Here is a 23,329-nt window from a genome sequence, read left to right on the forward strand (position 1 = left end):
AGATATCACTGAAGCGTAATGCGCCCAAGACCTTAACAAGGCAATTCTAGGGACAAGTCATTTGTATTTCTAACACCTGGCCATCACTTAGCGCTCGCCTGTTGTCCGCTACCTGCCCCACGGATTAATGTCTTTCCTCGTTGATTAGGCGGGATATAACACAAAGCCCGTCCTTTCCTGAGAAGATTTTTACACAGCTCGTACTTCGCACGGCTTACCGCCGGGCGGCCCGACCGCGGCCATGACGGGCCCGTGCGGCCGAGGGGCGGCGGCGCCTGCGCAGCGCTGCGGGCGGCGGAAGGCGCCGGGCCCGGGCCATGGCGCGGCGTGTCGTGAGGGGGCTGCTGCTGCTGGAGGCGGCGGGGCTGCTCGGCGCCCTCCTGCTCTACCGCGCCATGGACCGCAGCCAAGGTGCAGCGGGGCGGGCGGGGGCCGCGCCTCGACGGGGACGGGAGGGCGGGCAGGGGAGGCTCCTCCGCGCGGGGGCCGCCGGCTGTGCCCGCGGAGCACCGCGCAGTGCCCTGGCTGTGTAAGGAAATGCTGCCGTGCGGGGTCGGGAGTTGGGCTTGGGTGAGTGCAGGCGCACAGGGCTGGCTCGTTGGCCCTAGGATTTACCTCTGAAGAACGAGCTTCTGTTGTAGTTTTACAAACCCAAGCCCGCGAGCAATCCTTCGGGCGGCAGCACACCCCAGGAACAAAGAGGAATCCCGCCCGGTGTTACAGTAGCAGCAGCGGGCCGGATAAGGATTTGAAAGGGAGAGAGGCTGTCCGCAAATGAGGCAGGAATTGATCAGTCCTATTTCAGGCACCTGGTGTTGAGCCCCTGAAGGGATGTCCTGGCTGGGTCTGGGTCTCGCAGCCTCTGCGATCTGACGTTTCCCGGGCTGAGGACAGACCCAGCTGGCAGGAGGCGGCCAGCGTCGTCTCCCGGATTATTCCTTCAGTCCCTCAGGTCTCTTAGACTTAGGACTCCATGCCCAGGTAACACAGAAAGAATCAGCAAAGCACCAGTTTGGTTACTACAAGGAGGTTTGCTCTGCAGAGCAGCGGTCTTGCTTTATATGCAGGGCTCTGCAGGGTGCAGCACTGGTTAGACAAAGCTGTGTCCCTTCGGGAAAAGAGCCTGTCCTGCTACCTGCAGGGTCAGGGCCAGCCGAAAGGCAGCTGCTGCTTTGGCTGGGAGGGCAAGAATGCACCCATTTCGGCAGTGGTGTGGTCTTCATGCCAAGTATAAGCTGAGCTTCACCTTCACATCAGTTTGTATTTGTTTTCCAGGATCCAAACGATGTCGGGCTGTTAAATTTCAGCCATCTTTGTATTTTTTATTAGAAAATACATGTAACAAAAATATGGAGAACAGATGTTTTCAGCCTATTGTAACTTGATGCTGGGTGTTCATCTTTGGGATTTTTTTCTTCTCTTTTGCAATTCTTATGTGTATTTGCATATTCTCTATAATTGCAGTTCCATAAGGTGCAGTGGGCTAATCTAACAGCTCAGTGAACTCAGAGTGAGGCTTTTACTGCTTTCTTTGCGTTAGTACTAGAATGGTTAACATCCTTTTATGAGCTGCTGTAAATAATTAAAATAGCATAAACCTGTTGTGATTTTCTACTGGGTTGTCAAGAGCAGCCCACAGAATGATTCATTGAACATCTAAATCTGCACCAGGACACAAAATTTCCCTGGTTTTATCTGAATGTCAGTCTGTGAGAGGCATGCAGCTTCCTGTGAATCTGTAGCTTGGACTTGGTTATCACAATTGTGAGGAAGCTCAGAAAACTGTGATGATGGGTCTGCACATATGAGTAACCTGAATACAATCTCTGAAATTATTTATAAAAATAAATTCCTATCACATTATTTCATGGTGGCTGTAACTAACAAAATTTAAACAAATTTTGATAAAACAACTCTAGTTAGAAAAATAGTGCATTTAATTATTCACCTTAATATATGCTGGGGAAGTAACTGTGATTTATCTTTCTTGACAGATTTCAGATACACAATGCAGAAGAGGTTTCCATCAATTCTGGAAGGTGGGTTTGTAGTCGTTGGCTTCAGAAGGATGGCTGAAGCTTCTGTTGCATCTTAATATACACAACAATATCTTAGGATGGCTTAAAACTTACCCCAGGAGACACTGCAGAAGTTTTTATTGTTAAGGCATGGCTGGAGTGTCAGACTCTTGGACAGAGACCTCAGAGCTGGAGGCTTATACACTGAATAAAACCAGCCACAAAGGGGCTGCTCGTCAGATATGTCTAACTTAGAACTGACAGGGATTTTCCTATTTTTCAGTTTATTACAAATCCAATGAGCGGTCTGGAATTCATGGCATAAGGGAGAATGACCAGATGACATGGTTAAGCAGCAAGAACTGAAGTAAGAAAGATGTGTGATGAAATAAAAAAAACTATTTAAGAATAATTATTTTTAAAATGTTCACATCAAGATGTCCTGTTCATCGCCTTGATTTCTTGCCTTTGTACTTGTTTTTCAGACCTCTGTGCCTGAACTGTTTCTTCTTTTTGATGATGCTTTTCACATCCCTGTTGTGAAGCCATTTGTCACGCTCTATTTCCCACTGGATCTGTTTGACATCTGGAGAAGAAAAGATGAGAATTTAGGAGCTGATGGATACCACTCACCATGATGTGGCATGCAGATCAATCACGTCCAAGTTAACATTTGACTACTGTATTTATAAAAGTTAATAAAGTGCAAACTGCCTTTTTTTTTCTGAGAAAGCTGTGGGCTTTTTCATTTCACAAAACAAACCCTACCATTTCAGAGTTTTAGACACTGCTTTGTATTTTACTAATGCTAGACACATTTGCATTAGGAGCAGTGTTTATTCAACCAGCATATACACATGTAATTTATTAGAATTGCTTTGGGAAAACTACTTTCTGCTTCACTGATACTGCAAGGAGACAGCCCAATAGGTAGGTAAAGACAGCAGTACCTTCCCTTCCCAAGGAGTCAAGGACATTTGACCTGAGCAGAATTCACACAAATGCTTGACAAAGAGCATCCTGCCTGTGCCTGATCACAGTGTGAAAGGGCCAAGGACAGCCTTTCCCTCTCTTCTGAAGCCTTATTCACTCCACTACTCCCACTTAATATTTAGCACTGGGCATCTCTCATCACTGGAGAAAACTGTCAGGTCTTACTGATGCTGAGCTACTGTCCCTGCTGTGTGTGGTTTGTGACCCTGTGTTCCAGTTAAAGGTGGTTCATTTTTCATGTACAGAACTTGAGGGAAATAAGTGAATTTCAGCATTACAACAGCCAGCTACTTGCAGCATGTACTTACTTGCATTATCTCTGTTGGCCATGGCGTTCATTCCAATATTGTCAAACTTAGAGCCAGCATTTTCATCCAGCAGATAGCCAAACTTTAAAGAGAGAAATTTTAGTATTCTGTTACAAAGTAACAGGTGAAATGCTTGATCACTTTTTGTTAAGCACTGATCAAACTTACCTCTTCTGCAGATGCCAGTATACCAGCATCTTGGAGTTTTCTCTTCTTTCCTCGCCTGGATCCTTCAAACAAAGAGTATTACTCTTATGAGACACAACTTCAAGTTCCCAAAAACACTAAAACAAAGTTTTACCATGTTTTAAATGTTTAGAACTTTTTCTTAATGAGATTATCTGAATTAGCTATGTTGGAAATCTTTGTTCCCCACTCCTTCTAAAAGAAAAGGGAAAAAAAAGGGTTTCCAACCAAGAATTAAATAGCACAAATCTGTGCATCGGGTGTAACATGCACAAAGCACCAGTACAACTTCATCCTTCTTCAAAATTCCTCCTTCAATTCTCACCTCTTCAACAATAGATTGTTACTGTGAATTATGCTGGCTGGGAATAACCTCCTCTTCATTTACGGTTTATTCAAATCTGAACCTAGATCCAAAATGTGATAATCTACTGTAGTAAATCCCTCTGTTCCAAAGGTTTTTAGATTATTTTATTTCTATTAATCTTTTATGTCAGTGTTTTCTTACCTTCCAGTGATCCCGCAAAATTCATATCTTTCTTTTTCTTGCCCTTTTTACTGATGGATTTCAGTTGCTTGTCATTGTTTGAGTCTGATAGGGAAAAAACCCAAATACATCAGTCTCCAATTTTCACACCATGTACATGTATTTAAAGTGCAGCAGAGACTAAAATTCCTTTCTAGGCATATTTGTCATAATGGTCCAAGTCTTTAAAAGGCAGTGCACACAAGCAAATCTAGTATTTCCTCAAGCTGGACCTTTAAAAATTGGTCTTTGGTGTGCTGTTCTTTCTGTTGCTTCCACAGCACCAGAAGGGAATGATACTATGATACATAAAATACAAATGCTAAAAGCAGGCATTAGGTAAACCTCAAATGTCTGCATGGTAAGTTTGGTGAAATAATAATTTCATGAAAGATTGTGTTAACAGCTGTATGAGCAGTTTACCTCCTCTACTCTCAGTCATCTTCCTGTGACCTTTAGTTATTCCTTGAAATACTCCATTAATCTCTGCTTTTCCAGCCACATGCACTCTATTCTGTGTAAACTCTGCTTTTCAGGTGAAAAAATAAAACCATGCAGGTACAAGAACCACTTACTACTCCAGTAGTAATAAAAACTTGAGTGCATAGCTGTATTACAAGAGTAAGCTGTTAGTTGTGAGAGCCATTTCAATAAAAGTTACTTTATTTTAAAAAAAAACAGCATTACCTGTGTCTAAAGAAATAAAAAAATAATCAATTACTTGATTTTTTCTATTTTTCTCCTTGAGCTCTTTTAACATTTCTGCCTACTGAAGCCAGTTATTTGTGTATAAATTTTCAGAATGAAAGAAACATGTCTCATTTAGAAGTTTGTGATGTCTAATTCCCAACCTCATCTAGGAGATTGTGCCTGAAAATGCTTATCTCAAGACTTCATTGTACAGAGAAGGACTTGTCATTTCTTTCCCTAAAAGCCAAACTTCCGACCTAGATAAGTAAACTGGAATTTGTATATGCAGTTACATATTAGATAACCTATTTTTAAAGCTTTTTCTTCTTGTTTTTCAGTAACAAATGGCACTTTACCAAGGTCATCATCATCTTCAGACACATCCATAAATACACCTCCCTCTTCATCCATATCCTCTTCAAAGTCTTCCTCCATACTTCCTAAGGAGACTTCCTCATCATCCAGATCACTGAAGTCATCTTCATCATCAGAGTCCTCCCAGTCAGTACCAGATCCCTCACCACCCCGGCCTTTCTTGCCGCCCTTGGGATTCTTTTTTATATTACTAAAAGAAGATGTAACAAGCTTAGCACTTCATCTGGAAAAATACTGTTTGCATCTAGATGACATCTATCTACTGGCAAACACTATGTTAGGAAAGTTTAACATCATTGCAAATTACTGCAAATGTAGGCTTAGACCTAAAATATATGTATTATACACTCAGATATGTTTTCAACATTAGTATAGGCAGTTGTATTATAAAAGTCAACCATTTCAAGAAGTTCTGGAGAGAATCCTATTCTGAAATTAGCAGAAATGACAGCTTGAGTATTTTATCTCCTCTGTGTGTTTGCTCCTTTTCAGAAAGTCTTTTCTGTGAAACACAAACTGCTCTATTAAGCACCAGCCAAGATCACAAAAATGTTTCAAGTTTCACTAGGAGTTTAGACTTTAATTCTGCTGTTCCCTCAAGGGAAAAGAGTCTCTGTGCAAATTCAAATGCTGCATTATAGATACTTTGAGTAAAATAGAAGCTGCCTGATCATTTACAATTGGACTCAATGAACCTAAAGGTCCTTTCCCACCTAAATGATGTTATGGCAATGGAAGTGCTGACTGCAGGAGAACTGAGCTCTGTGACTCTGGGTCTCACAAAGCTGATTAACTGTGTTAGGTCCAGTTACAGCCAGTACTTATGGCAGCAGTGCCATTATGCCTCCTTCTGCTTCCTTTTGTACTTGGTAATTCTCAAACAGAAACCTGAGACAATGAAAAACAAGATTTTACACTGCTTACTGGGCCACTCCGTTGTATAAAATAAACAATTAATTAATTAATTAAGACAATCTAATCCTACAGGTCTCATTTAAGGACTATAAGCATCCCAAAGTCATCATTATGGGACTATTATGGGACATGCAGAAAACCTGCATTACCCAATGTAAATCTGAAAAATTGCTGATTTTGCTGATATTGCTGATTTTTTGCAAGGTGATATTTTAAATCATTCTGAAAAAGGTCTACCTAGTTTCACAGAGTAAAACTCTATATAGATATTAAGATAAGAGGAGTAAGAACTAATCTGAAATCTTACCCAGCAAAATCAAGGTCATCCTGGCCAACAATGGCATTATCAGCAGCTTCAAAAGTATCTAGGGAGAAAGAAATATGTTATTACTACAAAGAAATATGCAAGTCATTGCATCCAGCAGGTACGTGGAGTTGTTGGAGCAAGTCCAGAGGAGACCAACAGAGAGCTGGAGCACCTCTCGTAGCATTGAAGCTGTTCAGCCTGGTGAAGAGGAGGCTTCAGGGTGACCTTACTGTGGCCTTCCAGTACCTAAGGGGTGCTACAAGAGAGCTGGACAGGGACTTTTTCCAAGGGCATGTAGTGACAGGACAAGGAGGAATGGCTTCACACTGAAAAGAGTTTAGATTAGGTATTAGGAAAAAATTCTTTACTGTGGGGGTAGTAAGGCACTAGAGCAGGCTACCCAGAGAAGCTGTGGATGCCCCATCCCTCAAAGTGTTCAAGGCCAGGTTGGATGGAGCTGGAGCTCTGAGCAACCTGTCTTGTGGAAGGTGTCCCTGCCCATAGCAGGAGGGATGGAATGAGATGATCTTTAAGGTCCCTTCCAACGCAAGCTATTCTATGATTCTAGCATTGCAAAAGATCTAATTTTCAGATATAGGGTCATTATTTTAAGCTTCTGAATTTATGAAGCAAATTCTCATTAGAGATACTAATAAAAAAGACAAATGCAATTAGTAACAGATTCTTCTTGTAACTAAGACCACATTAATTGAGTCACTAAGAACCCCGATAAAAGAATGTAGAATTCTCTCAAAATACTGTGCAAAACAATTATGGAGAGTTAACTGCTTTTTTTTCTTTTTTTTTTTTTTTTAATACATACATGTAAAATTTGAAATGGACATTGAAATGGACATTTTCTGGTACACTAACAAATTTAAATTCTGAAACAAATCACACACTAATTCCAAAGCAAAGTACATGCCACAGGAAGAGCTAAGGCTACTGCAGAAGTTTGCCAATGACCTTCCTAAACTCATAACCTCATGAAAGACGTTAGAAACTATGAGAGAAACTGTAAGCAAGACTGAAAAAGGCCTAGCAGTAAAGAAAAAGTAGAGGCAAATGTTACATGCTGTTAGAAAAGGTTACTGAGACTACATTAGGAAAAGAACAAAAGGGCATGAACTGCCACTCATGAGTCCAGCCACTCAAACAAGCTACTGCAGTGGTGGGAGCAAGGCCTCTTTTCCAAACAGCCACCCAGGCAGCTCACACAGCACATAGCAGGAACTGCTGTCGGCAGCAGCACAAAGAGCAACTGGAAAGCCAGTTTTCTCCCACTGCCATATTCCTCTGTCTGGTTCTTTTACACAATATGAACTATAAAAAGGATAAATTAGTAATTTGAAAAATCTGGGAATACTGGGATAGTTGCTGCAAGGAAGAACACAGCCTTACCCAATGCTCTTTCAAATTCATCATCATCCACATCTTCCACACTTTCTTCATCATCCAAACGCTTTTGTTTCTCTCTCTTCTTATCGAACTTCGAATAAAATCTGAAATAATATATTGCTCTCAGACACAAAATTACAGGGGATGATCTTTATGACTTTTTTATTAAAAAATTTGCAAATTGTTTCCATGTATGTTGCCAGTTGAAAACTGTGATTGTTTCAAACACATCTAAAATCAAGAGACTTGTACTTCCTTTGTTTTTCAAAAAATCAGTCACTACTGTAATACTTAAAACAATGAAATTTCACTGGCCAAAGGTGGCAGAAGTAATTTTTAACAGAACGAATTTATAAAAAACCACAACGAAGATGTAAAAATCTGCCTTTGAGAAGGAAGAACGGCTCAAATTCGACTTGAATATGATTGGGAAAAAATAAAGAAGACATTCACCCATCATGTTTTATTAAATTTTCTCACATAGCCCTCTTCTTTTGGGTCTTAGTTTTATCTTCTGTCAGCCATTTTTACCTTCATTTTGTGTTAAAGAACCACCAAATACGGAAGGCGATTTTGACCATATACAAAAGAGCACTTTGTACAGAAGACTTCAAATGTGTAATCTCAGTTTCAGCCATCTTCAATGTAACAATACTGTAAACTTTTCAGATGGGCATGTTTTTAAGATGCTTTTCTTTAATCACAAAACTAACACCACTATTTTATTTATTTAGTAGTAGTATATTCCTCAATACTACAGTATTGAGGAATATACTACTACATTTATTAATTTATAATAAATGAAGTTAATTCAAATAACAATTTTCTAAGGAGACATAGGTAATCAGTATTTTGATCTAATAAAAACAAATCTTTGCGAAATGCATATCATTTCAATTTTAGTACTACAGATGCATTTTTATATCATAATCTCAAAGGAAATTCAAAGAAACAGAAAGAACTATAAGTAATAAAAAACTAAGTACTCTGAAAAGTAACTCTTCTTTCTTTTTGTACCATTCTAATAAGCTTTGATGTTAACAACATAAACAAACTATATTCCAGCTTTTATTATATATACCTCTAATGCATGAGAATTACAACCCACAAGATATTCATCATTACCCATTATTTAAAGCTTCTCTATTATATTGTCAGCTTACTGAATTTTCTTAAACTACAAGCCCCAATTGCCTTTTTTCATAGGTGATATTCTTTCCTAAGCACTTTTGACATATGTTAAAATTATGTCCAAGAAAAGCACTAAGTCATTCAAATGAATCAAAATTTGCAAATACTTGAAATACCAGAGTACTTACAAAATGCAGTGGGCTTTAATGGCACTGCATTAAAAAAACAACACTTAAAATGAACATTCACAAGTATTCCATTACCTGTGAAAGAACACTTCATCCACTGGGATTTTGCTTTCATCTTTGGCCCGGAATTCCCTACTGTTGACTGCAAAAACAAAAAAAGAAGTGATTTTACCCCAAGTTGAAATGCTGGTTATTATTTCCAGAGGTAGCTAGAAGTAGACACATGGTGTCATCCAATCAATAATGGGGAGCTTATCTGAAAACCTTTTCAGACTAACACAGAAAGCAATTTTGACCCTATACAATGAGTAACACTTCAAATGTGTAATCTCAGTTTCAGCCATCTTCAATGTAACAATACTGTAAACTTTTCAGACAGGGGCAGGCTTTTCAAATACTTTAATCTACCTACCAGAAGCTAACACCACTATTTTATTTACTTATTAGCAGTATATTACTCAGGGCAGAATTGCTCCTAAATTGCTCTTTCAACTCAGAATAAACTAAAAAATGTGACTAAGTGTATAGGCTAAAATTTCTATTTTTAGCTTTAACAGCTGTGAAAACAGCCAATAAGGTACATCAGTACTGACTAATCTGCACAACCAAAACCTCTTTGCAACACAACAGACCCAAAGCTGGTGGAAAAGCTCATCCCTGGGAATGCTACAGAGACACTGCCACTGAAGATGGTAGCTCTTTCTGCCCTCAAGCAGCATGTTTTGCTGATAGTTTGCTCTGGTTTTTTAACTGCTGTTTTTTAAACTAAATCCTATTCTTGATTGTTAGAAACAGTGGGACTGGACAAAAGGCAGCTTATTTCTGGAGGCAGGAAGACTCTTAGCAAAATAACAGTGCTAAACATACCTTACACTCATCCTAACAACAGCTGCAGCTGTGGCATTGTGTGGAGCAATCCATATCATTTAATGAAAGAACTTCATGTGATTTAAATAATTATACAGATCCATTTTTCTGGTATTTTAAGCCATTTTCCAATCATAATGAACAGAATAAAAATAGATATAAAATAACTGACTTTCTCTACATAATTTTTTTTCAAATGATTCAATAGATCAAAAGTTCTATCTGTGAAGATTCCATACATCCTTACAAGAAGATGAGGTCTGATCCTGAACATCAGGCATGACCATTGCACTTCTGATGGATGGCACTTTCTTTTATTGCTAAGAGAAACAGTATAGACAGTGCAGATGACACATCTACATCAACCAACCAAGGATTTTTTAGTCATCATAATCTTAACTGATTTAAGGGGCAGACTTACCTGCAAGATTCTGCATATCCTTCATAAACTGCCTCTTCTTCGGCTGCATTACCACACTGCTGGTGTTTTCTATATCAGAATATAAATCAGAGAGAATTTCTATTTTATGACTATTGATACAGAACTGTTAGGAGGAACTGACAGACCAGTGGGGTTGTGCTGACATCCACAATGACCTCAAGAGGCTGGAGAAATGGGCTGACAGAAACCTCCTTCAGTTTAAGAAGGGGAAGAACAAAGTCCTGCACTGAAGGAGGAACAACCCCAGGTACCAGTATACACTGGGGGCTGCCCAGCTGGAAAGCAGCTTGGCTAAGAACACACCCTGGTAGTCCTGGTAGTCCTCACCCAGTTGACTGTGAGTTAACACTGTGTCCCTGCAGCTAAGAAGGCTGATGGTTTTGCTGGTATTTGTTAGACCACACTTGGAGCCCCGTGCCCAGGTCTGGGCTCTCCAGTATAAAAGAGCAGACATGGGCATACTGGAGAAATTGAGTGATGGGTCACTAAACTGATGAAGGAGACTCCACCTGAACACCTGGAAACACTTTCTCACTGTAAGCACAACTGTGCACTGGCACAGGTTGCACAGACAGGCAGTGGAGTCTCCACTCTTAGAGACGTTCAAAAGCCATCTGGAGAGTCTGCTCTAGGTGTCTCTGCTTGAGCCCATGATTCAGAGATCCCTTCTAGCCTCAACCATTCTGTAGTGTTCACATCTCCCTATCCCTTGCTTATTCCTGCAAAGTGAGCAGTTCTGCCCTGCATGTGTGAGGGCCAGCAGGGTGTGGCTGTCAGCTGGTTCCGGGTTGCAGACATCTCTCCCACAGCCCTGAAGACTGATCCCACTCCTCCGCTCCACCACATGCACCTCAAATACCTGACAAGGCCAATCTGAGAGAAAGACAATTCAGACAGCACCTATAACCAGGATCACATGGTACAGAGAAGTGCCTACCTTTGCCTTTGCTGAGCTTGGGATTTCTGTACACAAAGCGATCCAAGAACCTCATTAATGTGAAATCCTGCAAAGGGTCACCCGAGTACTGAATGTGATTTCCCTGAAAGAAGGAAAAAGCCAAAAACCATTAAGGTCTTTAATGTAAAGACATCATCTAAACACAGAGGACTCAATCAGTTCAACATTAAAACATACTTTAAAAAGATAAAGACTTGGGGATACTATACCACATAATCAGGTTTATGTTCAAGATCAGGTTCTTTTTGCAATTTCACTTTTTTTTTTAACTAAACCACAACTCCTTTGCTTTGTTTCAGTGATAAACTGCCTCGCAATGTACCATGCTAACAGCAGTTAATACTCAACACCACTTCAATACCATACATTCAAATGAAAAATAAGTATTTTAAATACATATTTGTGAAAGTTGGAGTGGTTTTGGCATACAACAGTATTTTTAAAAAGAATTTGTTCCTGTAGTAGGGTTTCCCATATTTAAAAAAAAATAAATAAAAAGATATTTAAAAACCTCTAATAAAGCTTTAAGAATTATATAATACCTACATTTCTACAAAACTAAAACTTTTGTGAGCAGTCTCCTTTACATGTAACACTGTCAATTCCATGAAAAGCTTGGCATTTTAGAGTGTGATAAGAGTTCTGCAGAGCTGCTAGCTACCCACAAAGTGCAAAGAGACTTTATAATGTATTTTTTCAAATGACAAAAGACACCTGACATAAAATATCCAACTTCAAAGCAACAAGCTAGCAAAAGCACTTACTTCTAGAATTGTTTTTGCAAACAGGGCCACAGACGGATGATAATGTTCAGAAAGCTGAAAAACATGAGTCATTCATTTATTTCTAATTAAAAAATATGTTGTCAGACCACTCTGTGACTTACCAAATAACAGACATACACATTGCCATGCAAGGCTGATGAAGCACTTTAACAACTGAAGAACTTCAAGTTCTAAACTTTTATTTGCATTAAATACATTTTCACTTACAATTTTATTTAAGTCAACACTAAAAAGCTTTATGATCAAAGCTAAGATCCAATAGTAAAAAAATATTATTATTGTCCAAATCTTCACTTAAAAGATTTCCTATTCCCTACTCAAGAATATCAGTACTGTATGGAACATATACAAGCTTAAAGCTGAACAATGTGTCAGCTTTAACCTTTCTGCTGTTACTCAAGCAGCTCCTTTAAGAATGACCAAGTTCTTTTGCCTGTTTTCATACAAGGGCCACACTTTTAAACTCAACAACAGCAATTCAAGAATGTCCTACCTTCTTCAGTTCCCAAAGGCTTGTACTTTCAGCACCACAGTATAAAGGACTTCGGTGCAGAGGATCATAGGAAGCTTCAGTCTTCCTGCCTGAGGGGTGGAGGGGAGCAAAACAAATTTTCTCTGGCAACTTCACAAAAGTATTATTCTCATTTCCCCATAACAGTAATGCTGTCCATCACTCACAGCTGGACAGGCCAGGGGTTCATCTGGCAGCAGGAAAAGGCTGTATTCAGCTGCCCTTCAGAGCGAAATACACTAGTCAAGAGTCTTTTCATCATTGTTGAGGTAACAGATAAATTGCTCTGAGTGGTTGCTTTCAACCAAACTTCAGTTTAAAAACTAAAATAATGTTTTAATCACTTAATCTTAAAACAACTCTTGACCAACATGTCCCTGTTATGGACTCTTAGCTGTTAAATTATGTATTTTCTTGCCAATTTACCTCCCATATTCAGATGATGCACCCAAGAGGCTGATGAATTTGAATTGTTTGTTTTAGCAGAACTTTCTATTGTACTTCTCTTTTTATCTTCTACTTCTTTGTCAGCATCCACAAATTTTTCCTCATCCTCTTCAGCCTCTCCTTGATCCTTAAAGCACTCTTCATCATCTGACCCCTAAAAAACAAAAAACATTAGCCAAGAGCTTTTCCTTTCCAGATTTACTCTGATTTTTTAGAAAAACACACGTAAAGTTCTTGAGCTACTCATAAAATTTAAACAAATGATGGGTGATGTTTAAGATTTTTGTCCTTGTTATAGCACTAAAAATTGAACTTTACTGCTTAGAACACACAACTATAACGGTCCCTCCCCATCTCAAGAAACATCTTAGCAAATGGTTACTAAAAGACAGGTTAGAAAAAGGTTCTTATAAAAACAGCTCTCACTGAAAAAGCAGTGAGATAAAGAAACCATCTTATACCATGTGATCCTGTAACTGGACCCTTAACTCTGGTTTTACTTTCAGAAGCTCAGACAGAAGGTACAAGGCTCCACAAATGAAGGGTGGCATTTGTCCACAAGTGACTTGAAGCAGCCTCTTCACAAAGGCCTTCACACGCCGCAACACGACATCTGCCTTCAGAGACTTGTAGACAAGATTTAGAAACATGGATGGCTTTGAGCACGTTGCTAAAGCAGGATCTAGAAGCTTCCTGTAGGAAACATAGGAGAAATTTTGCTGATTGTCACAAAGCACACAGGAGAACAACTGCTATCAACAATTACCTACATTATTCAGAGTGCCATCTAAAAAACAGTTTGCTCTTCAGTACTCCATACCATTAAGATCAATCCTGAACTGTCAAGAGCTGTGTAATATTTCTGGATATATATGAGACACTGAAGATTAAACAAAAAGGGCAAAACTGCCTTGATAAACAAAATATTGCAAGAAAATAACTGAGTTCAACTGAAAACAATTTCAAAATTTGAGTTATTCATTGTTAAGAAACTAATCTGATTTGTTCATTTAAAAAGAGAAAGCAAATGGTTAAAAAGCAGCACACTTCACAATCAGATCAGACACTTGTACTGGCAACTTCATTTTGTACTCCAATTTTTTTCCAGGCTGCCAAGCACAGTAAGGCCCTTAAATACAGTGCACATTCTCAGGGAACCTGAATTCCCTTTTTAAAAAAATCAGTAACTTCCCCTTGGTCATCTAAACAGAAGCCTGTAAGGATCCTATAAAGAGTCTAAATAATCAGCTGGGACAAGAAATAAAGCAGTATTTTTATATTACAAGGCTTTCCAGCTACACAAATTAAATAATCTAAAAAAATTTAAGATAATATTCCTCCTCCTCAAAATAAGGACAAAAAAAAGGAAACAAGATTTTAGGCTATTTGTGAACCTAATTTACAGGCCTAATTACTTTACAGGCTAGTACCTGTAAAAGTGATTTCAGAAGGAATAGTTATCAATTAGTTTCAAATAACATCTGGAAGTAAAACAAGCCACCAGAAGAGTGGCAAAGGATAAAATGCACATATGTTCTCAGGACCTATCACCATCTTTCATTTTTATCCTCATGTTAAATCAAAGAAATCACATGCATTTTTTTCCAGCTCCTACAAAACATCAGGAATTTTAGCCAACGACACAGGAAACTAACAAGATCTTAAAAGCAAAGTATTTCTACAACTTTACATTAATGGTGACTACCATTAAAATTAAATTTAAATTAAAATGGAATGTATATTAAAATGCAAACCTGCCACTTACTTGTACAGCGCTGCATAGTACCTGTCCGACACAGTCTGCTGAGAGTCCATCACTTGAAACAGCAGCATCAGGGCCTGGACACTGGTACTGAAGTTCACAAGATGCAGAACTTTGAACAAGGTGTTCATTTGCTCTTTCACTTTCTCATCACCAGTCTCAGCGTAAGGGTAAGCTCTGTTTACCCCGCAAAGAAGAGCACTGAGCATTTTGGATTCAACATCCTTTTTCTTTATACAGTTCCGGAAAAAGCAGAAGTACAAAGTTATCAGCTTGTTAGCCAAAGCACTTTCCTCATGACTGAGGACTATCTGATTTAGAAAGCAGATAGCATAATATTGAGTTTTCACGTTGATGTTTGAGCGGTACAGAAGCCTCTCCACCTCACTGCACACTACTCCCTTCATATTTGGATGCTTGTGAAGTAATGTCTCTAAAAGATAGGAGGCTTTGGTGGCGATCTTGTTCTGAGGGTCACCCAGTTTGTTCACCAGCAGAACCAGCAGAGCTTTCTCCTGCTCGGGCTTGTTACAGAGCAGCTCATGGGAAACTGCCAGCGCTCGGGATTTCGTGGCTGTCAGGCAATCGTGGCTCAGTGTTTCCAAGGCCTGCACGAACTCTGCTATCTGCAGCTTCAGGTGATGCTCAAAGTACCAAAGGATCAATCGCCTGTCTCTGGAGTCCTTGTTGCCGCTTGACATCTGCACTATGCTGTTGAGCGGTCGCTGCGAGAAAGACCACAATTTTCGATTGTCTGGTAAGATATCTGTAATGAGAAGCTCCTTGAAAGTATCTAAAGCCATAAGGCTCTGCTGCCTGCTGCCCTTTTTCTTTATGAGGTTTATCAAGTTCTCAACAAATTGGAGACTGTGGACAGCGCTGTCCTGGATGAGAAGGGTCATCGCTGCCATCCTGTCAGCCAAGGTACCCGAAGACACAACAGTTTTAATCCATGCAGAAGAGGCCCCCTTCTGATAGTCTGTCTTATTCTTAAACAGGTCTGTCTCGTGTTCATACAGCTTTTGGGCCAGGGCCTTATACTTGAACAAAAGTGTCTTATTCTGTGGCTCTGGAGAGAATTCATTGGTGTATTCCAGATCATACCACTTGCCCCCTGGTTTGATCAGGATTGCTTGCCTAGCATGAAATTCAAAATCTTCTTCCAGCCTTTCTTTCTTTGCGGAAGGCTGTTGGCCCTGATCACCGCCCGCCTGCTTCTTCTTGCTGTCTTTCACACTGCTTGCCTTTTCCTTTCCTTTTTTTTCTTTTTTCCCCTCTAGTGAAGGACAATTTGCTTCCTTCTTGCTTTTCTCTTTCTTTGGAGGCTTCTCTTTCTCCTTGCTGCCATCATCATCCTCATCCCCCTCGACCACCAGGCAGTTCTTTGCATACTTGCTCAGCCCCAGGGAGCTGACGAACGCCTCCAGCTCCCCTTCCTTCAGGTCATCGATCGTGTCCTTCTTGCCACCATCCACCATCTCGCTCTCCTCGTCCACGGCACACAGCATGAGGTAATCTTGCTGCGGAGACAGGGCACAGCTGTCACGGGCAAGGTTTGCCATGACTCCCAAGCTTTCCCCCCAGAATCCCTGAATGATTTAGGTTGAGAGGGATCTTAAAGACCATCTAGCTCCAACCCGCCTGCCATGGGCAGGGTCACCCTCCCCTAGGCCAGGCTGCTCAGAGCCCCATGCAGCTTGGCCTTGGGCACCTCCAGGGATGGGGCACCCACAAGTTCTCTGGGCAACCTGTCCCAGTGCCTCACCAGCCCCCGAGCAAAGAACTTGTTCCCAACATCTGCGTGGGCCCCGCACACCCCGCGCCCCGCCAGGGCTAGTCCCGGGATGGGGGTCCCGGCCGCCACGTGCTCCCGCTCCCTCCCCCCGCCCCTTACCTTGGTGCCGCCGAGGCGCAGCACCTCCTCCAGCGTGAACTCTCCCGCATCTCCGCCTTCTGCTTCTTCATCACCGTCGTCGTCGTCCTCCTCATCGCTGCCGCCGCCCGCCTTCCTCCGCTCCCCCAGACCGAAGTCCCAGAGCGCGGCTGCCATCGCCGCCCGCCGGAAGCGCTGCCGCGCACACGCGTGACGCGCGTCCGGCCCTGCCACGGCCTCCCGGGGCGGCCGGGACCGGGCGGAGAGAAGGGAGAGGAGGAGGAGGAGGAGGAGGAGGAGGAAGACTGAGGAGGAGGAAGGCTGAGGAGGAGGAGCGGGAGAAGCGGGAGCCACTGCCATGGTGCTGCCGCTCGCGCGCCGCGCGCTCCTGGCGGGCCGCCGGAGGCTCCCCTGTCCCGCCGCCGCTCCCCACGGTGAGCGCCGCCTCTCCCTGCTTTCCCTCCCGCTCTTCGCGGGGCCGCCCCGCTGAGCTCTTCTCTTCCCTTCCTCTCTCCACAGCTCCGGCGGTGGCGGCGCGGCTCTGCTCGGTCGCGGGGGGCGAGGCGGAGGCGGCCGGCGGGGACGGGGCGATGCTGCGGCACCTGGCGCGCAAGCTGCGGGCCAGCGGGCCGGTCACGGTGGCCGAGTACATGCGGGAGGCTCTCACCAACCCCGGCCAGGTGCGGCGGGGCCGGGCCGGACTGGGGGGGCTGTGCCTCGGCCCCCGCTCACCGCAGCCCCGGCCCCTGTGCCGCTTCCCCCTCGCAGGGTTACTACACGCGGCGCGGCGGCGTTGGCGAGAGCGGGGACTTCATCACCTCGCCCGAAATAAGCCAGGTGTTCGGAGAGGTAACGCAGCTCCTTGTATCTTAAGTTACTTAACCACGCGGGCCCGGCTGGAATCCTTGTGGACAAGCCATCCATGAGCCAGCAGTGAGCCCTTGTGGCCAAGAAGGCCAATGGAATCCTGGGGCGCATTAGGAAGAGCAGTGCCAGCAGGTCAAGGGAGGTGATCCTGCCCCTCTGCCCAGCCCTGGTGAGGCACATCTGGAGTGCTGAGTTCAGTTCTGGCTCCTCAGGACAAGAGAGACATGGAGCCCCTGGAGTGGCTCCAGTGCAGGGTAACAAAGATGACTGAGGCACTGGAGCATCTCTCTAATGAGAAAAGGCTGGGGGAGCTGGGCCTGTTCAGCCTCTTATGGTGATTTTTCCAGTGTGAAAATTCTCCTTAAGAATAATCTCCAGAGTTTGGTCTGGCTCACTCTGGCTTGTGTATCATTTCCAGAAGTGAAGATTGGCTAAATCCCGTTCTCATTGATGCTTTGGTAAATGCATTGTCAGGAAGAACACTTGTCCAAAGGCATCTAGGCAGTGACCTGCATTTAGGTGAAAGTTCTTGCTCCAGCCAGAACAGACTCCTCACATTTACTGATGAAGAGTTGCTTCTGCTGAGCTGACAGCAATCAATGACCATTGTTAATATTTAAAGACAAGAATGTGATGTTATGTACCATAATTCTTCTTAACTTTAAAATATCAAAATAGAATGTTGCCATGTTATCTGAGTTGCTATCAGTCAAAAGGCAGGCATGATTTTCCACAAGTGCTGAAGTGATTACTGTAACCCTGTGTGTTGTTTCTCACTGACAGTTAATAGGAATATGGTACATTAGCGAATGGATGGCCATGGGCAAACCGAGCACCTTCCAGCTGGTGGAGCTGGGCCCAGGGAGGGGCACCCTCACCGAGGATATATTGCGGGTAGGTGAAAACGTTCTTGTTCTCTGCTTCTGGCTGTATTCCATAGCTACAGTGAAATCTTAAGGGAGGATGTTTTACTGTCAGGGTTTACCCTTCCCTAGTAGCCAGATCACTTCAGTCAGGTTGACAGCTCAGACTCTGATTAGAATGGATGAGTTTCTGGGACCAGGGCTCTCAGGTGGAAGCAGACTGGGGGCCAGCGTGTGCACACTGCATGGACACGTCTGTGACCTTCCAAACACCACTGGATAGAAGGGGAGGGCAGGAATATTCTACTGTAAATTATTTCTGTCTAGGGGAGCGTGATCCAAAATGTAAACCATCGAGGAAGGTGTTGCTGTGTGTAATTTAGATGGAGACCTTAGTGTAAGGAACAGAACAGGGGAGTACAACAACACAGAATGAAACTTTGTTAATTCCTTTGGGCACTTTCTTTTGAGTTAATGCTTTGTGTTCAGTCATGCCTGCATGGCTGTCTTAATTAAAATGCTGCTGATTCATAAACAGATTGCTAATGGGACTTAGCACCACATAAAAACTTTTATTCCATTTACGTATGTTAATAAAAACAGTGAAATGTGGGATATCAAACACTTCTTCCAGGTGGCAGGGAAAACTGAACCATTTCTCTTCTAATGGTAGACCTTCTACAGGTCTTAGAGGAGCTGCTACTATTCTTCCCAATTAGCATTTCATGTTGTTGTCCTTACACCCCTGTAATGCATAGCCAACTTTTTTGAAGTGTAGCAGCTTTTATTAAGATTTATGAAGAAACTCACACTTCCTACTGGAGGAGCAAAATGCAATCTCTCTCACTGAGATGGTTTTGTTAGTGAAAGCCAACTAAAATCTTTTATCTTGAATAGTAAATAATGAGAAGAAAGGTAAATACTTAAGCCTTTAATGTACACAGCACAAGACTGTGCCTAATAGAATTCATCTGCCTTTATAGGTCTTCCAGCAGCTCGCCTCTGTTCTTAGTAAATGTGATGTCTCTGTTCATCTGGTAGAAGTGAGCCCCAAACTCAGTGAGATCCAGGCAGTGATGCTGACAGGAGGGAAGGTGCAGCCAAGCCCTGAGGATGAGTCTGCTTATATGAAAGGCATTAGCAAGACTGGAATTCCCATTTTTTGGTACAGAGACATTCAAGATGTGCCACCAGGTAAGGAGCTTGAATGCATCGGTAAGGGGATGGTGCCATTCCTTCACTGATAGCTTTTGATAGCAGAGGGCATCTCTGCTAGCCTTCACACTGGACAGAAAAGTAGTTATATACATATTTGTTCTTACTTATGAGTCTGAGGCAAGATCTTGGTTCATTTTCATCACTGCTACCTATTCTACCTTCATTTGGGCATAGCTACCCAATTTCTTATATTCTGACTTTTTCTTTTCATGGGAAAAAAAGAAAAAAAATACTTTACTGGCTTTGCCTGAATCTCCTTTCACAAGATAGTGATCTAAAATTCATGGACTGGTAGCTTGAGCTAGCTGTAAAAATGGTATCTTTAATGTGTACAAGCTGGAAGTAATTATAATTTTTTCACAACCACATTAACTAGCTTAATTCATTAAAAATCCTAAAAATATTTTAAACTGGAAGCTGTTCTGGAAGTGTTAATAATTTATTGCATTCTTTCTTTACCTTCCCACAGGTTACAGCTTTTATCTAGCACATGAGTTCTTTGATGCCCTGCCAATACATAAGTTTCAGGTATAGCAAGATTATTATTATTTTAATTGTATCCATCTGTTTAAACACTTTTTCTCTTTGAGGAAGAGCAGAATTAAGGTGCCAAACTAGTCACATGCCCTGTCTCTGGTGATGAAGTAATTCTAACTGAGTTGGACAAATAAGGCTTAATTCAGCTGAAAACTGTAAAATTAGTAATTATTTTTGGATGGAAAAACTTGAGGAAAGCTAAGGATTTTTTTCTGCTGCGATAACTCTCAAGGTTTTGGGGTTTTTTATTCCTTATGCTACAGTAATGCAGCCCTTAATTTCCACATGATTTTCTGTAATACTGCTAACAAAAGACTGAAGGGCTTTCACTTGGATACTAACGAGAGCAGCAAAATAGATGCTAGTTATGATTCAGAAGTAGCTAATTTATGAAAACCACCAGTAGAATGAAATCTTTTATTTTGATAAGTTAAATGTTGCACTGTCAATAGAAGAGGCAGCATGTTTCTTCAGAGCATCATTCATTCCTTTTAAGTATAATTAAACCTGTATTTGTTGGCTCTGCAGATGAGACTCCACCACAAGCTTTTTCTAAGGCAGCTACTGGAATTAATTGAGTAATAGTTGTTAACAATGTATTGTTCCTAAAACCTTAGTGAAAAGGCTTGACATATTAGTTCAATGAAATAAGCAAGATTCTGTGGTACCTGTTGAGTGTAACATGAGTGCTTTGGGCTCGTTCAACAGCGAACGGAGAAAGGCTGGCGTGAGGTGTTGGTTGATATTGACCCAGAAGTTCCTGACCAGCTGCGGTTTGTCCTGTCACCATCCAGGACCCCTGCAACACAAAACTTTATTCAGGTGAGGTTATGCCTCCCAGAGCTCATCCTTACACCCTGATTGACTCTTTCAAGTACATTTAGTACTTCTCAGTTACTTTGACAGCAAGAAGAGGCCTCTCAGTGTATAAATGAATAGAGCTTAAAATTTCCACAAGCATTTAGCTTTGTATACTGTGAAACTGCAGCACAAAAATTTGTATGTCAAATGTCACAAAATAGGACCTTGAGCACACAAAATGCCTCAGAGAGCAAAGCGAGGCAGCAAGTGACCGGCAGAGTTCTCCACTGTGTGTGTGGCATCACCATCTCAAGAGTGGCCCTGCCCCAGCCAGGCTCTCAGCCTGCTGCAGGGTACTCAGGGCAGCTGCCTGCTCAGTGCTGGTTGGCCTTTAATGGAAAGTGGCTGTGGTTTCTTCCTGAAGTGCACTGGATACTCAAAGCCACAAAATTAAGTACTGGAGATTAAACAGAGCTAGAGTCTCACCCAGGAAGGCCTCTCAGAAGGGTGTGCACAGCTGAAGCCCTATTTTCTTTAAGTACCACAGTAAGGAAGTTTCACCTGATACAGATATTCTTGGTAGAAAAATTTTCATTTGAGTAGAGGTTATTGAAGAGAGGACTGAAATCCAGCACTCAGAAAATACTAATTGAGAATGAGTGATAGCAAAAATTAGCTCAAGCCAGAATAGGTAGCCTAGAATGCACCTCCTGTACCTGCGTGTCCCAGCAGAGCACAGCCCCAAGACACCAGGTGTGAGGGATACTTGCCTTGTGCTTGTCTGCTAATACAGGTGTTCTGGTCTTTGAACTCTGCACTAGCCAGAAGAAACAAGAGACCACGTGGAAGTGTGTCCTGAGGCTGGTGTCATTGTGCAGAGGCTGGCCTCTCGGATAGAGAAGGATGGTGGGGCTGCTCTGGTCGCTGATTATGGCCACGACGGAACTAAAACTGACACGTTCCGGGTAAGGCACTTGCCCTGTAGCAATAAGCCAAAGGACTCTTATCTTTGATCGTTAGGTCCTTGTAAGATAAAGTTCCTAGGTGGGCATAATAGCAAAAACTGCATAAAACTGAGTCATTTCTGTTTAATCAGAAGGGTTTCTGTCAGATGGAAGGGCTAATCTGAACTCTTGCTACATTTATCTCAAATTTTCCCTGTATAATGTGCTATTGTCACCACTCAAAGGCACAGCTTAATTTTTGCTGGCCTCGGCTATGATGGTTGGACTACAGCTGAGTGTAATCTTCCAATTTCATTTCCAGGGTTTCCGGAATCACAAACTTCACGATGTGCTGAGTGCTCCAGGTACAGCAGACCTGACAGCAGATGTTGATTTCAGCTACCTTCGAAAGATGGCACGGGGAAAAACAGCTACATTAGGTCCTATAAAACAGAGGGAGTTTTTAAAGAACATGGGCATTGACCTCCGCCTGCAGGTATGAGAGTGTTCACAGCTGCAGAGCTCTCCCAGTCCACAGGCAATACTCTTAAGCAGCACAAGAGCTTTAGTAAAAATCTTTGGTTTTAAAATGAAGTTGTTCAAAATAGCATGTAGGTGCGAGATCAGAAAGTTGTTTCTGCTAGATGTAAGTTACTCTAGAGCCCTGAAAGTAAAGTGATATTATATTTAGGAGCATTTAATGCAAAACTTGCATCAGTGTATGGGCTGCAGACCACCACCAGTGATCTCACCATTTCTACCAACCATCACAGCACTGTTAAGTGAAAAGGATGCAAGAAGGGATTGCAGGTGTGCAGGAATTTATAGGAATGCAGGAGGTCCTCTAACCTGTTTTTTTTTTGTTTGTTTTTTTCCAGGTGCTCTTGCAAAATTCAGGTGACACAGCAACTCGTGAGCAGTTACTTCACAGCTATGATATGCTGATGAATCCCGAGAAGATGGGGGACTGTTTTAATTTCTTTGCCCTGCTGCCTCACCAGAGACTTGCACATCCTGACAAGAAAGATAAGCCAGAATCAAAGTCTCCCCTACCACCTGTTGCTGGATTTAATGAACTGTTACTAAAGTAATTTCAAATACTATCACAAAATGCACGATGGCTGTTTCAGAATAAGTCTGGTGCAGCACACCAAACCTCTGGACTGACCTACTCAAAGCAGCATAAGTGGAAATAAGACTCCACATACAGAAACCAGCACACACAGAGCAGAGAATGAACAATGGTTTGGGGGTCTTATGAAAGAACAGAGTGAAATATTTACTAGTGGAATCAAAACTTGTCAGTAACAAACATGCACTAAGGATACTTTAAATGTATTCAAGCTGTAGTACTTAAATAAAATCAAGATGCCTTGACATCTCTGAAGGTATTTTTATAAAGAGAATAGTGACAGGATA

At 42.0% G+C, this 23,329-nt stretch overlaps 2 protein-coding genes and 1 long non-coding RNA gene across 3 annotated transcripts; 2 read left to right on the forward strand and 1 right to left on the reverse strand.

Annotated features, from left to right (window-relative positions):
• Window positions 1–265: 265 nt before the first annotated feature.
• Window positions 266–2,750, forward strand: LOC132324833 (uncharacterized). Its single transcript, XR_009485746.1, has 4 exons — window positions 266–411; window positions 1,995–2,039; window positions 2,302–2,385; window positions 2,504–2,750. It is a non-coding gene; the product is annotated as an uncharacterized LOC132324833 (long non-coding RNA).
• CEBPZ (CCAAT enhancer binding protein zeta) lies at window positions 2,140–17,055 on the reverse strand. Its single transcript, XM_059841367.1, has 16 exons — window positions 16,702–17,055; window positions 14,811–16,327; window positions 13,507–13,738; window positions 13,025–13,199; window positions 12,581–12,669; window positions 12,067–12,120; window positions 11,282–11,384; window positions 10,324–10,392; window positions 9,111–9,177; window positions 7,720–7,820; window positions 6,319–6,376; window positions 5,078–5,286; window positions 4,014–4,097; window positions 3,488–3,549; window positions 3,320–3,401; window positions 2,140–2,604 (listed from the first exon to the last, which is right to left on the reverse strand). The coding sequence occupies exons 1-16, from the start codon at window positions 17,038–17,040 to the stop codon at window positions 2,465–2,467; spliced, it is 3,381 nt and encodes a 1,126-aa protein (XP_059697350.1). The 5' UTR covers window positions 17,041–17,055; the 3' UTR covers window positions 2,140–2,464.
• On the forward strand, window positions 16,988–23,287 carry NDUFAF7 (NADH:ubiquinone oxidoreductase complex assembly factor 7). Its single transcript, XM_059841372.1, has 10 exons — window positions 16,988–17,114; window positions 17,200–17,360; window positions 17,449–17,529; window positions 18,331–18,441; window positions 19,394–19,604; window positions 20,098–20,156; window positions 20,874–20,987; window positions 21,788–21,931; window positions 22,233–22,406; window positions 22,789–23,287. Exons 1-10 carry the CDS (start codon window positions 17,039–17,041, stop codon window positions 22,999–23,001), a joined length of 1,344 nt encoding a protein of 447 aa, XP_059697355.1. The 5' UTR covers window positions 16,988–17,038; the 3' UTR covers window positions 23,002–23,287.
• Window positions 23,288–23,329: the final 42 nt, after the last annotated feature.

The sequence above is a fragment of the Haemorhous mexicanus genome, chromosome 3 (genome assembly GCF_027477595.1).
Source record: "Haemorhous mexicanus isolate bHaeMex1 chromosome 3, bHaeMex1.pri, whole genome shotgun sequence".
NCBI classification, from domain to species: Eukaryota; Metazoa; Chordata; class Aves; order Passeriformes; family Fringillidae; genus Haemorhous; species Haemorhous mexicanus.

Excerpts from the sequence above, each read along its gene's own strand:
- CEBPZ (XM_059841367.1), bottom strand. The coding sequence starts at position 17,040 with ATGGCAGTGGCTCCCGCTTCTCCCGCTCCTCCTCCTCAGCCTTCCTCC. Across the intron at positions 12,670-13,024 it reads GCATCATCTGAATATGGGAG|GCAGGAAGACTGAAGCTTCC; the intron begins GTAAATTGGCAA and ends TCCACCCCTCAG. Across the intron at positions 3,550-4,013 it reads TTTTGCGGGATCACTGGAAG|GATCCAGGCGAGGAAAGAAG; the intron begins GTAAGAAAACAC and ends CTTTGTTTGAAG.
- NDUFAF7 (XM_059841372.1), top strand. The coding sequence starts at position 17,039 with ATGGTGCTGCCGCTCGCGCGCCGCGCGCTCCTGGCGGGCCGCCGGAGG. Across the intron at positions 17,115-17,199 it reads TCCCGCCGCCGCTCCCCACG|CTCCGGCGGTGGCGGCGCGG; the intron begins GTGAGCGCCGCC and ends CTCTCTCCACAG. Across the intron at positions 18,442-19,393 it reads TCACCGAGGATATATTGCGG|GTCTTCCAGCAGCTCGCCTC; the intron begins GTAGGTGAAAAC and ends CTGCCTTTATAG.